This window comes from Sinohyriopsis cumingii, chromosome 16 (genome assembly GCF_028554795.1).
Source record: "Sinohyriopsis cumingii isolate HCF-2022 chromosome 16, ASM2855479v2, whole genome shotgun sequence".
In the NCBI taxonomy this organism is placed as follows: domain Eukaryota; kingdom Metazoa; phylum Mollusca; class Bivalvia; order Unionida; family Unionidae; genus Sinohyriopsis; species Sinohyriopsis cumingii.
This window is the reverse complement of record NC_142976.1, coordinates 72,068,449-72,084,908: the sequence shown is the minus strand read 5'-3', so window position 1 is coordinate 72,084,908 and position 16,460 is coordinate 72,068,449. Positions and strand designations below refer to the sequence as shown.

The 16,460-nt window shown below is 38.2% G+C and overlaps 1 protein-coding gene across 1 annotated transcript in view; it reads left to right on the top strand.

Moving 5' to 3' along the window:
* Window positions 1-16,460, top strand: part of LOC149780760 (uncharacterized) — an 86,441-nt gene that overhangs the window by 30,369 nt on the left and 39,612 nt on the right. Inside the window, exons 7-10 of the mRNA XM_089936228.1 lie at window positions 5,632-5,784; window positions 11,236-11,436; window positions 13,268-13,432; window positions 14,733-15,011. Coding sequence (XP_089792354.1) covers window positions 5,632-5,784; window positions 11,236-11,436; window positions 13,268-13,432; window positions 14,733-15,011 — 798 coding nt within the window. The remainder of the gene's footprint in view (window positions 1-5,631; window positions 5,785-11,235; window positions 11,437-13,267; window positions 13,433-14,732; window positions 15,012-16,460) is intronic.

Here is a 16,460-nt window from a genome sequence, read left to right as displayed (position 1 = left end):
TGAGAGGGTCTCAATTTTTGGAGTCAAGTTCCCCGGATATAGACACCTATCGTGGCGCTCTACAGTTTCGTATTTTCCATGGGTTAGGATTTTAAAAAAAAAGAATTTCCCCAGCTTTCCTCACTGGTTATACTGGCTATTTAAAAAAAGACCTTGTATATCTTAGGTATAATTAAAAGAACCTTTAATTCCCGTTATTTTGGTGTATGATTGATGGGTGTACTATGGGTTATAGAGTATATAGCTTGGCCTTATTTCAAATGTGCACCTTTCAAAAAAGTGCTAGCTCTACTTGGTCATTTTCACTTCCTGAACTTAAGAGGTAAATTGTATAAAAAAGAGCCGATAATTTTTTTTACATTTTATATATTTGGTAATTCATTCATTGCACTTTCAGAAGCTGGTATTGTCTAGTCTGGCAAAATTCATTTTACCTATTTTAATAGCTGCTATGTATAGTGTACTTTAGACTAATTCAGGCTGATTTTTTAACACAAGGGAGCAGTCATTTTAGTTAGCAGTGTGCTTAAATCATGTAAAATTTCCAAAAATACAATATCCAAAGAAATATCATCCACATTACATTACTGTAGTATATAGGTATGCCAACATTCTCTCCATTGTGCATGTTTTAAATGTGAACTACTTCACCTTACATACGTCACTCTCTCTCTAAAGTACATATTAATTGGTGAGCGCCCCCTATATCAAGTCTTCATTGGCTGGTCACCAGTCACTGGGCTCCTGTCACAGGTAGAGTGATAAATACCAGTCGCTGAGTGCCTGTCACTGGGCACATGGTTTACACCCATCAGTGGTCATCTGACTGGGTTTCAGGATTGACACCTCTTTCTTATTCTCAGTGTTACCTTTCAGTCCCTATGGGGACCAGGCACCAGAGGCTTAGATCACTGGTCTAGGGAAAGGGATCAGGTTGGCATCCCTATACTCTTGGTCAGTCCCTACAGGCTTAGGGACTTCCACAACATGGTAGTGAGTCTTGAGTGTCTCCTCTGCTCCTGCCCCCACCCTCCATGGATGAGTTCCCATGGGGTGGTTGGCTAGTAAGGTTGTGGTCCATCCCTGTCCCATTCTCTGGATTCATTATTAAAAAAAAGGAGGGTATCATCCACTCCTCCTCTACTGCATCAAAAATTGATTGCCAGTCCCCTTTTTCACAGAGAAAGAAAAAATGTGATAGTCCTGTATTGCCTCGTGATGGAAGACAGGATGATGAACTCTCAAATCTGATAGGTTCAGATGAGTTCCAGGAGGACCTGATTTATGCTAGGTCTTTCTCCTCCTTTGGGATCCCCATCTCTGTCTGTCCTTCTGGGTCAGGTGATATAAAATGGGGAAGTTTGGATTTTTGACAAGGCAGTAAATAAAGTCTACAGCTTCCTTCCCCCAGGTCTGTGTCCAAAATGTTCTGGGTCTTTAGACCCAGAATCTGGAGACACAATCAAAAAAAGACCTTCTATTCCCCCTACCCCCATCAATGGTTTAGAAAGTTATCACAGAAATTGTCATGATACCAAGAGGTGGCCAGACAGCAGAAATTGTGGTCTGGCCACTCTTCTGTACTTTGGACCCAGGTTTCCACCTCAAGCTACAGGGTCTGTTCACCTTGTGGGGATATCAGTGTAGATCTGGGCAGTAGCCCTGTAAAATGTCTTGAAATATTGGAGCTCAAGACTTGTGTGCTGGTTACCATAGCTTTCCATGCCAATTTCTTTGTGGTTGCTGTTGCCATAACATTGAGACACAGTATCGATGTCTATGGTGTTCTCTGCAGAGCTTCTCTACCTCCTTAGGGATTCCAGCTTAGATACGTTTAAAGATTTTGCTCAAGCACACCACTTAACAAGGACCCCTCCCTGATAGATTACCTAAGGGAGGAAGGCAGTTGGCTGTTTGAGTTGCCAGGAGGTGCTAGATTAGCATACATGTCAACCATTACACTTTTGGCATAATCATTACGCTTTTTTTCACTAAATTACCCCTTACGCATAAACGTATTCAAATTACACATTTTTGATATGTCCCCCTCCCAAAAAATTTAATAATTTGTTTTCTCATTTTTATTAACACCCCTTTAATTTTTCAGACCATATTCTAGAAAAGACAGCTTCTACGTAACTACAACATAAGATTACGCTTGTTCGTAGACTTGCATGTACTTTTCTAACAGGATTATGTTCTATTTATAGCATCTGCCCCATTTCCAAGAAACATGCAGCTTTTGACCTCCGATTCTATTTATAGCAGCTGTATCGCTTAATTAGGAGAGAACAGACTGGTTTTCTAATTTTTAATCTTTGCTTGCAGATTCTTTGTTCTAATTCATATCTGGTACAGAACCAGTCTGTAGGTATTTGGCGCTAAAAGTCAAGTCAGATTTATTCTAGTAGATGTGTGTATTAGAGCAAAAATGTTTTTCAAATAATTTCACAGATGGATTAGTAAAAGATGAAAAACTGATTCAAAGATGAATACATGAATTACACAATACAGCATTCCATTCTAGGGCTGCTTCACACCCACTGCAGGCTGTGTGGAAAGGATTTTAATATTGGTCATGATGGTAAAACAAATAAACATTTAATTAGCTCGTTTTACTAACTCCAACACTAAGGTAACTTGTAACTTCTTTTTTAAAGCAGAACTAATAAATGCAGAGGCGTTATTTACCGAGTTCTTAATAGAACATGGACTACCCATAGCAGTAGAAGACTACATTGGTCCTTTGTTCAAATGGATGTTTCCTGATTCCAAAATTGCAGAAAATATGCATGTGCAAGAACAAAATCATCTAATATTCTTAGGTGTTTAGTAGAAGATAATTCGCTTAAAATTGCAGAAGCCATGAAAATTGGACCATTCATAGTATTGCAACAGACAGGAGCAGTGATTATGATGGCAAAAAGTTGTACCCAGTCTGTGTAAGAGACTTTGACATCGAAAAGGAAAATGTCAGAGTGCTCTTCTTTCATTACCAGAATTAACAGTAGATTCCACTGGAGAAAACCTTTTTTATTTGCTTAATAATGCTTTGAATAAACATAAGTTGGCAGAACTGTATGTTTTTTTTTAGCTGATAATGCATCAGTGATGACTGGAATTCATGAATGAGTTGCATTCTATATTTTGACAAATGTCTCCATCAGTGTACATATCAGGTTGTACCTGTCATACGATGCACCTTGCTGCAGGAAAGGCTGCCGATAAATTAGAATGAGAACCCCTGAAGTACCAAGTTGGCATTCTACCTGACAATGTACTTCATGCAGATAGAGTTGATGTGCAATGGGACCTTCTTTCCCAGCTAAAAGACCCAATAACTGGAAGATATATATTTCCTCTTTTTTCTCAGGTTATGAAAGAAATATTGGTTCTTTACCATTCTAATGCTGACTGTGAGAGATTGTTCAGTATTGTTAGCAAAAATAAAATTGAATTCAGATCCAGGCTCTGTAACCAATCACTTGGTTCTCTACTGGTGTGCAAAACATTCATAATCTCAGCTGGTAAAAAGTGTTTTGAAATGCAATATGAGAGACTGTTGCTTTTTAAAGCTCAAAGAGCTGTATATGAAAATTTGAAGCAGTAATTGATGTCAAAAGGCCAGAAGGGGTAAATAAATCATTTTGTACATATGCTCATTGAATTTTACTATGTTATTGGATTGTTCTTTTTGTCCACTTGGATTACACTTTTTCTTTGCCAGGGGTTAGCATGTATGGATTAGGCCATTTTTCAGAGGCCTGGTCAGACATAATGGATGGTGCATGAGTATTTTTCACAATAAAAATGGTTACTGTTTTGCTTCCCAGACCCTCCACCAGTGTCAAGGACACATATTTGGTTTCAGCATTCCAAAGTGGAATTTCTAGGAGAAGCAGCATACACCCTTCTAAGGAAGGGGGTGGTAACAAGGGTGACAATCATTCAACATCCGGGATTCTATTCTTGGATCTTTGATGAAAGTGGAAAAGTTTTGACTCATTATCGCTCTTTCCCCAGTACACAAATTCCCTTCCTGAAGAACTCATTGAAATGGAAATATCCTAATCAGCCAGGAAGAGGTTGAAAGACTGATAAGTATTTATAGACCTCTATTGTTCCATCTCATAGGAAATTCCTTGGGTTTTGTCTGGGTCAGGAGGTCTTTGAATTTAGGGTTCTTTAGTTTGGTCTGGCTTCTGTTTCCAGAACCTTTACCAGAGTGATGGGTGTAATAAGAGCTCACTTAAGGGCTCCCATCATCAAGTATTTTGATGAATGGTTGATTGACAGCATTCTCTGGCATGCCATAGTAGTGGACCTTTCACTCTTTTGAAAGACATTGACTCATTGGGTGCTAATCCATAACCAGAAGATGTCTTTGTTGTTGTAGGGTTTAATGCCATTTTTCAGCACACATAGGCTATGCATGGTGGCCAGTATTAATGGTGGGGGAAGTACCCGGGAAATCCCTGGAAAGAACCATCAACCCTTGAGAACCTACTGGAAAGCTATCTCACATACCCACATTGGCCGAATCCAAGACTCGAACCCATGCAGACAGAGGTGAGGTGGCAGTGATCCGTAATGGAGAGCGCTTTAGACCACTCGGCCACTTGGGGCCCCCCAGAAGATGTTAGATCTGATTCCTTTATTTTCCTGGATATTAGTTTCCTCTCAAATCAAGAGACAGTTTGTGTTCCTATCACTGGGATTACACAGATAGCATTTACTCAATACGCTAGATAGTGTGAGTCCAGGAAGTTGTCAAGTCATCCTTCATTCTGCAGTAGAGAACCCTACTGACAGATGCTAAGTTCACTCCGACAGCTTATCTTTAGGTTATCAACTTCCCATCAGTTTGGTTAAGTCAGCAGTGTAATAACAGCAGGTATAGTTTTACTGTTGTTAAAATATGGCTTTGAGGGGTTAAACTAATTTTAATTATGCAGTATTTACCTGGGTTTTCTTTTGCCTAATTTCTCTCATCCCTCCATGAACATTTGCCTATTTAATCTTTGGATCAAGGTCACAAGGTCACATTCATAAAAAAATTTGCGTCAGTGTTTCCGTTAAGTCATTTCCTTTGCTTATATTTACTTTAAACCACTTTATGATTTTCTTCATACTTAGGATTAATCATTATGATGCTAAGACCATTTTGTTTGCTATGAGCTCACTGAACTATTTTACATGTGGGTCAAGTTCACACATTTTACAGCAATGTTATGATCATGATGCTGGGTGAAGTTACCTCCCTTTAAAGCACTGAGTCAGATACAGTCAACTCCGCTTATATGCATAGCCTCGGGACCGGACCCAAGCTGTGCATATAAACGGAGTATACATTTAAGCGGAATTCATGTATATTTACAGTGAAAAACAGGGCCATACTTTTGCTATGCACTTAAGCGATCTAACCCATTTTTTGTGCTCTATTTGTGATGCAGAGTGAAGTGACCTCCCCTTGCATCACAACCTAAGATCCTAAAATACAAGAGCAGTATAACTCCATTTTTGTGCTCAGTGTGTGTTTCAGGATGAAGTTGTCTCCCCTCGCATAACAGACTAAGATACTCAGATTCAGGAGCATTATAACCAATTTTGTATGCGTTGTTTGTGATGCAGGATGAAGTTACATACCCTTGTAGCACAGACACAGAGAAAGAAGTGGAGTTGTTACAGACAGAGAGACAGCAGCTTCTAGAGGAGCTGGCAGAACTGAAGAAAGCAAGGACAAAGGAAGCTACAGTCTACAAACTTGCATCTCACAGACAACAGGTACAATCTTCTAAGCAAAACAATCTATTGTTTTGGAGGTTTTTTGAGAAGGGAAATTATGTCAGAATTGATTCCAGAAGTGTGGATTTTATTTTAATGTCTTAGAGTAAGAAATGTACATATAGGAAATTTTGGAGTGTTTGATTTTGTCAGAAAAATTTCAGTGTAAATATCCTGTCAGATGTATATATGCTTGAATAAGATGGTTGTTGTTGTTGTTGTTGTGGGGTTTAACGCCTTTTTTCAGCACACGATAGGCTGTGCATGGCAGCCAGTATTAATGGTGAAGGAAGAACCCGTGAAACCCCCAGGAAGAACCACTGACCCATGAGAAGCTACTGGCAAGCTTTCTCACATACCCACATTGGCTGAATCCTAGACTCAAACCCACGCAGACAGGTGAGGTGGTAGTGATCCGTAACGGAGAGCGCTTTAGACCACTCAGCCACTCAGGGTCCCCTTGAATAAGATGGAGGTTCAAAATTATGATAATTTATTATTTTTGAAATACATATTTATTTTGACCACTCAGAATGGTGAATAGCAAACATTCCATGCATTTTTGTGATACTGAAGTTTAATATCAGTAATACAAAGTCTGTTGCTATTGCACAGCTGGCTATTTTGTTTGTTTGAATTCTCTTTCTCTCTCCCTCCCTCTTTCTCTCTCATTGTTCACATTTCATTCTTGTTATGTTTGGTATGATCTTACATTTAGGTTTTTACCCCATTCATTCTTGTTATGTTTGGTATGATCTTACATTTAGGTTCTTACTCCATTCATTCTTGTTATGTTTGGTATGATCTTACATTTAGGTTCTTACCCCATTTCATTCTTGTTATGTTTGGTATGATCTTACATTTAGGTTCTTACCACATTCATTCTTGTTATGTTTAGTATGATCTTACATTTAGGTTCTTACCCCATTCATTCTTGTTATGTTTGGTATGATCTTACATTTAGGTTCTTACCTCATTCATTCTTGTTATGCTTGGTATGATCTTACATTTAGGTTCTTACCTCATTCATTCTTGTTATGCTTGGTATGGTCTTACATTTAGGTTCTTACCTCATTCATTCTTGTTATGCTTGGTATGATGTTGCATTTAGGTTCTTACCCCATTCATTCTTGTTATGTTTGGTATGATCTTACATTTAGGTTCTTACCTCATTCATTCTTGTTATGCTTGGTATGGTCTTACATTTAGGTTCTTACCTCATTCATTCTTGTTATGCTTGGTATGATGTTGCATTTAGGTTCTTATGGGTTTTAGCATAACTTTTATTGTTGAGAATTTATTTCTAGCTTTGGTAGGTATTAAGTAAATATCCCTATTCTTGCCAAATCTGATCTGCAGAATTGAATTATTTCGTCTTCAAAATCCTATTAATTCCATTTTATTTGTTTTGCAATGAATCTTCATCTTTCACATTTTTTTAAAATGTGACTTGTGCTATTTTTAGCCTGGGATTTCCATTTCATTCTCAGCTTAGTATTGCTTCCTGTTTGCACTGAAACATCAGTGATTGTTTTTGATTCTCTGATACAATGCCTTGATAAGGTGAATTCTTCCTATTATCATATTAGCATAAACTTAATCCATGCAAATACATTTAGGCATTTACTTGTATACTAGTTTCTAAAGCAATCTTCTTTACAGCATTTTCTTGCAGGAATGGCTGAAGGTGTGGGTTGGTGTGGCCAAAGGAAAGCTAGGACAAATGGTTTTCCATTTATTAGCCTATGTACAGTTGATGCCTGTGACCTTTGTTGTACTTATAAAGGAAGACAAGATGTACTCTCTTATCTTCCTCAGAATTTTCTGTTTTCCTTGTCTGATTAATTTTGGTCTCAGATAAGAATTACCAGTCTCTCCAGTGACTCTCAGGGTTTGTGAGTCCCTCACCACCACCATAAGTGGTGAGCAGCACTCTTTCAGTCCTCTGTTGTTGCCACAAGATCTAGCCACTTGGTAAGTTTATTTGATATAGAAAAGAGGCTTCCTACTCATCAGAGTCATGTGACCATTCATTAACCTGGCCCCAGTCCTTGACTGCTTACCAGGCGCAGGTCATTGACCAGTCGAGCCCCTATCATACAGGGATAAGGATTGGGTCAAGAGACACCCCCTCTCTCCAGAGTACAGTTTCATCTCATTGGGAATTGGGATTCAGTGTACAGACTTGGGGAGAGGATCAGATTGATTGTCATCCCCCCCACACACATTTCCTATCATTCTTCTAAATTCTTACAGAATGTTTGACCTTCCACCACAGGGACGTGATGGTCCCTTTCATTGCTTGCAGTCATGGACTTCAGGACCTTGATTGCTTGGTAGAGAGATTGAAGTTGCAGATGATGGATCTACATCTTCCTCTTATGACCTTGGGTCGAAAAAGAATGGGGGGCCTTCTGACCCCAAATGCTCCAGGAGAGTAGAAAGTTGCTGTCCCCCACCTGCTGAGTCTGTTTATAGGGACAGTCCATTAGCTCTGCTCCTGGCCCATCAAACCGACCAAGAAGCTTAATCATCCTGACTGATCACAGGATCCATTGGTAAAGTTATGTAAAGCCAGCTCCAGCCAAAGCATTAACCCAATTTCAAACTTCCCTTTGGCAGCCAGGTCCCACAAAGGCTTGCCAAGAAAGTCCAGGAAGGAAGTTTGCAGGACCTTCTCCTTGTCCTAATGACAAAGGTGGACCGCCCTAGGGACTCACTCCCCTCCTGCAGAATGTTCCTCTTTCATTGGTTCCCATAGGTGCCAGGCTTAAGTTTTCTTTGGAGGCTTGGTCTGGCATAATGGTTGATGCCTGGGTCCTTTCATAATGGTGGATATCAGCTTTGGTTTTGTGATCCTTCTTCTCGGGTAAGGTTCCATGTAACCTTCCAGTTGAATCTGATACAATTAAAGGAAGAGGTGCATTACCTTCTTTAGAAGAGTGCTGTCGATGTTTAGACCATTTAATATCACTGATTAGCCCAGTCTTCCAATATTTCAATGATTGGTTGATCCACTGTGGCCGACTAGACACCTCAGACTAGATCTGTCTTGCTGATGGTCCACAGTGACCAGGCTGGATCGTTTACCCAACCTAGAGAAATCAAAGCTTATATTGTCTACCTTGGGATGAATTTCCTCACCAACAAGATTAATCTATGTCCCTCAGGACAGAGTCGACAAGATCCTGATCTTGTTGGAGGTGCTGAGAGCAATTAGCACATTGTTGGCTCATCCTTTTCTTCCTTTGCTGGGGACCTTGTACTTTGCAGTGAGTGAATCCAGTTCCACATGGCAGCTTACTTGTACCCTCTCAAATTTTGGTGAAATGGAAACTGCAAAGGCTCTCTCTAAATACCCAGATTTCTCAAGGTCTGGATTTGATAGTCAAATCTGGCCTGGCTTTTGAATGGAGTCCCCATGCATGCTTCCAAACCCCACTTGCATCAGATTTAGGGTGTGTATTTTCACTCATGAAAATTTTATGTGAATGCATCTCGGCAAAAGTAACTCTGCCATATCAAAACTAGATAATTTTGACCTAAGTATGCCTGAGTGACAGTTTATATTTTCAGTAATTTTTTTGTTACATCTTGTGTAACTTAAGCTTTTTTACGTGTAGACAAATCAAACTTTGTGTCAGTCCTACACTGATGAAAGTTTGTGTGTTGATTGATCTTAAAGAGCATTGCAGTAATGATAAATTGTTACATATTGTGTCTCAGTCATCAGTGTAGACTTACAACCATTGGGGACCACTCTGCTGGCCTAAGTGGTTAGAGCATCTGCCTCGGATGTGGTAGCTCACAGGTTTGAACCCTGGCCAAGTCATACCAAAGATGTATAAAAAATGGTACTAGCAGTTGCCTTGCTTGGCGCTCAGTATTAAGAGGTTGGTGATTGGACTGGTTGGTCTGGTGTCAGGATACTGTGACTGGGTGGGACATGATGCTACATGTCTGTGGCATGACACCCCAGTGCTGGACATCACTATAAACTGTAACACTGCAAACATAATAGCAATATGACTGAAAAATTGTTAAAGTTACGTTAAAAATCCAAATCACACACACATGCAACCATTGGATAAAGGGTTCAAATCCTGTCCAGACCAGCCTGAAACAGCTGTCATAGCATATATCTTTGCATGGCTGTTAATTCCCATTGCCACTGCAATCACAGATGTACTTAATACCATATATCTATATGACAAAGGAATTCATTTTTCTGAGTGTTAGAAACCTTGTTTTAAATAGTGATTATCAAGTGTTTCTGAGAAAATAATAATTTTCTGGATGATCTATTGAAGAAATAAACCTTTTTAACAGCATGCCTTGACTCATTCTGGATGTCAATTGGCAATTGGATGCCTTTTGTTATATTCAGCTCACAGTATATTATTGTCAAGGAGAAACAATGCAAACTCTGCACAGCCATATTGGACTAGTCCACTAGCAAGGCATGTATTTTTTGCATCCTTTGCATATAGTGTGCGCAGTTGAATTAAGATAAGTGTGAACATTGCATCTTATATGGTACAATGCTGCTTCTGTGGCATGGGTTTGCTGGAATCCCAGGGTTTATGACAAGATGACACCAAGATGTTAAGGCTGCAACATTTACACATGCAAATGGCTTAGTTTAGTTCACTGCCTGTAAACATTGACAAAATCAGCAAACATATAAATGTACCCATTCTAACTGGATTATATATTTCCGTATCTTTGCTTAAAGGGGTTGTTTATTTTGATGTTGATTTCTCATCAGATGTGGCATTGGTAGGGAAAATGCAGAAGTTGACAAAAATGTAATATAGTACACATTACACAACATTACACTCAAGTTGACTGACTGATAATGCTGATAAAAATGTCTTTAAACTTCAGTATTTACCTTTACCAAAACCTTTGATTTTAAGTAAACACTGTTTCTAGTCCATAAGCAGTCGCATAGAATCTTAGTCAAAAGGATTACATGTCTAAGAAGTAGATCTGATTTTATCATCAATATTTTCATGATGTACAGATACATAAAAGTAGAAAACAACATCAGTATAATCCTAGGGCTGTTTTCCTGTAATGTCAGATACAGTCAATAAAGATGTATCTTACAAAATGATTCCTGTTATAAAAGATGTAATGGAGGTAATGTTTTAAATGGCATCATTTCAGTTATTGTAAACCAGGTATACTGGTACATTTAGGCAGTTTGATAAACATTGCAGCCTTATTTGGCCTCAGAATCAATAGGGTTCTGGGTTTGATACCTGCCTGTGCCAGCCAGAGTCTGCTGCTGTTTTTAGGAACAACATTTAGCTCCCATTGCCATGGTATACATCATTATGTAGCCAATGATGTGTTAGTGCCATTAGAACCAACCAACCAAACTTATTTTTTGAATAGCACTTAATATTAAAATCATTACACCTGTATGTATCTATTGGCTAACAGCAACTTGAGGATGAGGTCAAGCGGTTGAAGCAGAAGTTGGATGACCAAGAGAAAGAGGCTGTGGAAAGGGAGGCAGCCATTCAACAGAAGAAAGAAAAGGAACAGCAGGTGATTGTGCTCCTCTCAGAGAAGCAACAGAACCTTCATACAATATGTGAACTCCAGGCACAAATTACAGCTCTGCAGGCCAAAGAACCAGAGGTACAGAATTTGAATATAATTGACACCATGAAAAGTACAGTATTCTGAATTTTTCTATAGTTGGTACAATTTACATAAAGTTTGTTCAGTTTAATATTTTTTATATTACAACATGTTAACATATCACTTTATGTGTTTCTGATTGGTCTAAATAATGACTACTCTGGCGGCCTAGTGGTTAGAGCAACCGCCTTGGAACCCTAGCTGAGTCATACCAGAGACTTATAAAAATGGTACTAACAGCTGCCTCGCTAGGTGATCAGCATTAAGAAGTTAGTGTTAGGACTGGTCGGCCTGGTGACAGGATAATGTGACTGGGTGGGGCATCATGCTGTATGCCTGCGGCATGATGCCCCAGTGCTAGACCTGACTATGAAACTGCCACACTGCAGAAATCATAGTGATGACTGAAAAATTGTAATAGCTACGTTAAAGATCCAAAACATGCACACACACTTGTCCAAATAAACCTATGAAATTCTTATGCAATATTCTCTTTTATTACTGATTGGCTGGTCACAAAACCATCTAATAAGTTCATAACTGTAGCCAAATGAATGCAAATCAGCACAGGTAAATCTTCTCAATTCTTATCAGTACTTCTATATCCAGCACAGTTTCTGCATCCAGTAATATACCTTTCAAAGAAATATCCGACAACTTGAATGTATTTTTTCTGCTAGATCCAAAACTGTATCTATGATGAATATTTGTGGTGGAATAAATACACTTTTTGATGGAAGCGTTCTGGACTGCCACATACAAAGTCCTATGGAGCTTCCGCTAAGCCAGCAGACCTAACTAAATGAATGTGTAACAGTACATAGGAATTTCTGGTTGTGGTCCCGTTTTGAGCATCTATACTGTTTGTGACAAATGGTCTATTGATTAGAAGGACAATTGCTCTTGTAATTGTTATTTGTTAAAAAAAGCTACATTAAAAATCCAAATCACACACACACACACACAAACATACAATGGCTACCTTTGCATGCTCTTCACTAATATTAGGTGTGTGTATGTGATTTTGATTTTTAACGTAGCTTTAACAATTTTTCAGTCATATTGCTACGATGTATGCAGTGGGGCAGTTTATAGTGATATCTAGCACTGGGGCATCATGCTGCAGACATGTAGTATGATGTCCAACCCAGTCACATTATTCTGACACCAGGTTGACCAGTCCTAACACTAACCTCTTAATGCTGAGCGTCTAGCGAGGCAGCTGTTAGTACCATTTTTGTAAGTCTTTGGTATGACTCAACCGGGGTTCGAACCCATGACCTCCCGCTTCCGAGGCAGACACTTCTAACCACTAGGCCACCAGAGCGATCTAATATTAGGTCAAAGGTACAGCAAGTTAATTCAAACAAATTATTTCAGTATGTGTATGGAGGGTGCATACTTTACTATTCTATTATTTCGTGTTTTCGAGTAAACCTTACACGGTCTTTTCTCAAAGGAATAAAAAAAATTTAATGCAACCTCAGTTCATAACTGGCAGATGAAGGTTAAAAAAATGAAGATAAAAAGATATTTCTTCTGGTCGACCCACCCATTTTTTCTCGCATGACGTTAGAAACATAGATATTAAGTTTTTAGGCCTCACATGGCATTTACCCAAGTGAGTGATATATAGCCCACTTGGGCTTTTTGTTTATTTAATGAATTTTTATATTTAATTCATGTACTTGAAAAGTAGGAAATTTTTCCTTGTATTAGCACCTTGCAATGTGTCTCTTTGTATCATTTAGACACAAGTATTAATGATACATTGGTAGGTATATTCCCATACAAACTATCATATTACATGGCTAATGTTTTTCATTAGGTGATTACAAAAGTGAAGAAGGTGGAGGTCCAGGTGGAGTCAGAAGAACTGAAGGCAAAATATGCAGTGAGCCAGGAACAAATCCAGGAGCTGACAAAAATAAATGAAGAAGGCAACAACAAACTGAGCCATGCCCATGATAGGGTTGTGGAGTTGGAGACACAGGTACATTTGATACATTAATGCACTTGATACAGTTTACCTCTATTTATCTTGGCCTTGTTCATGTGCAGAGATGCCAAAAATTGCATATTTTGCAGGCTTATAACCAAATTCCAAACTAAGTTTACAAAATTCTGCAAAATGATCATAGTGAGGGGCAAGAAGATTTAATAAGTGTCTTTTATGTAAAGTGCTGCAGCACCAAAACCATAATGCTCCACAACGCCACTGTCTGCACAAACTGTTTGACCCTGGGGTTAACATCATTCTGAGCTGTCGCTTCAATCATTTTGTGTTCAATTGTAACCAACAAAATCACAAGTTAATAATTATAGTTTTAGTTCTGCACACTCCAGACTTAAAATTTCTTTCTTTTCAATTCCTTTTTATGATTTTTTCATTGCAAAATGATAATAATAAGCAAGTATTTCTGCAAGGGACATGGTGTCAACTACTACTACTTGGTCTAGAATATGCTATAATGTGGTGCTGGCTGTTAATTGGTCAGTTTCATATTGATATTCCTCTAGAATATGCTATAATGTGGTGCTGGCTGTTAATTGGTCAGTTTCATATTGATATTCCTCTAGAATATGCTATAATGTGGTGCTGGCTGTTAATTGGTCAGTTTCATATTGATATTCCTCTAGAATATGCTATAATGTGGTGCTGGCTGTTAATTGGTCAGTTTCATATTGATATTCCTCTAGAATATACTATAATGTGGTGCTGGCTGTTAATTGGTCAGTTTCATATTGATATTCCTCTAGAATATGCTATAATGTGGTGCTGGCTGTTCATTGGTCAGTTTCATATTGATATTCCTCTAGAATATGCTATAATGTGGTGCTGGTTGTTAATTGGTCAGTTTCATATTGGTATTCCTCTAGAATATGCTATAATGTGGTGCTGTCTGTTCATTGGTCAGTTCATATTGATATTCCTCTAGAATATGCTATAATGTGGTGCTGTCTGTTAATTGGTCAGTTTCATATTGATATTCCTCTAGAATATGCTATAATGTGGTGCTGGCTGTTCATTGGTCAGTTTCATATTGATATTCCTCTAGAATATGCTATAATGTGGTGCTGGCTGTTAATTGGTCAGTTTCATATTGATATTCCTCTAGAATATGCTATAATGTGGTGCTGGCTGTTAATTGGTCAGTTTCATATTGATATTCCTCTAGAATATACTATAATGTGGTGCTGGCTGTTCATTGGTCAGTTTCATATTGATATTCCTCTAGAGTATGCTATAATGTGGTGCTGGCTGTTCATTGGTCAGTTTCATGTATTTCCAGCTTAGAGTGGCACAAGCAGATTTTGAACTCATGGCATCTTCACTGCAGGAGAAATTGAATCAATCACATGCCGAGAAGGAAATTGCTATTGCAGAGGCGTGTAAGGAGTTACAACAAGAGGTGGACAGACTGCGAGCAGATCACAGCACCTTCTGTCAGAAGCTAGATACCACAAACAACTCTTTCTCACAGTTAGTAGAAAGTTTTATCCTCCTGCAGAAAAAGGCCAACAGTTTTCCACACATGATCAAGTCTACTGTATCGCAGGTGAAAACGGAGGTAAATATTTATTTATTTATTTACAGACAGATTTATTGCCTTACCAACATAAGTGGAGAGCAAGACACAAGTATTTCTTTATGGCAAAAGTGGCAGTGTCAACATTTAAAGGTTTATGTACAAGACAGGGTTGTGTACAAGACAGGATTGTACAAGACAGGGTTGGGGTATAAAAGGAAGATTCACTCAGCTCTAGCATTTTATCTCCAACAGTGGGAGTGAGCAGACCTCTGAATAGGCACCTGATTGGTCAGTCATGTGCTTCATTGTTTTGAAAGCCAACCTGCTTCTTACATGTTTGCAAACCCTGTCTTTAAACTTTTTGAAAATTATGTAACTCATATACTGGTTATTTGCAAGAGAAATTATGTAGTGGTTATTTGCAAGAGAAATTATGTAATGGTTATTTGCAAGAGAAATTATGTAATGGTTATTTGCAAGAGAAATTATGTAGTGGTTATTTGCAAGAGAAATTATGTAATGGTTATTTGCAAGAGAAATTATGTAGTGGTTATTTGCAAGAGAATGATTGCATTCAGAAGAAATCCTGTAATGTATTTATCTGGAAGATAACACTGTATATTTGTCTCAGAATAAAACTTTTTTTACAAATTAGATATAAGTAATTTTAATAGTTAACAACATGATAAGTAGCAGTAGTCCTTGGCCAGATAATTTTTAGATCACCTGGCCTTGAGACCAATCAACTCTAATGATATGCCCTGTGTCATTGTCCACCTTCTGTCTTCCTGAAATCACTCGTAATCACGCTGAAGTTTTGATAAAACTTTGAAATGATAAAACTTGTTATATAGGTTTGTATCACATATCATCATGGATGAGTTTAATTATGAACAAGATCTATTCATATTAATTAATGTCTTTGTTATTGGAAAGAACATCAAAGTATAGTAGAATATCAAAGCATAGTAGAATATCAAAGTATAGTCAAATGGGTTCTTGCCATACTATATAGCTAGTATAGTAAAATGGGTTCTTGCCATACTATATAGCCAGTATAGTAAATGGGTTCTTGCCATACTATATAGCCAGTATAATAAATGGGTTCTTGCCATACTATATAGCCAGTACAGTAAAATGGGTTCTTGCCATACTATATAGCCAGTACAGTAAAATGGGTTCTTGCCGTACTATATAGTCTGTATAGTAAATGGGTTCTTGCCATACTATATAGCCAGTATAGTAAAATGGGTTCTTGCCATACTATATAGCCAGTACAGTAAAATGGGTTCTTGCCATACTATATAGCCAGTATAATAAATTGGTTCTTGCCATACTATATAGCCAGTATAATAAATGGGTTCTTGCCATACTATATAGCCAGTACAGTAAAATGGGTTCTTGCCATACTATATAGCCAGTACAGTAAAATGGGTTCTTGCCATACTGTATAGCCAGTACAGTAAAATGGGTTCTTGCCATACTATA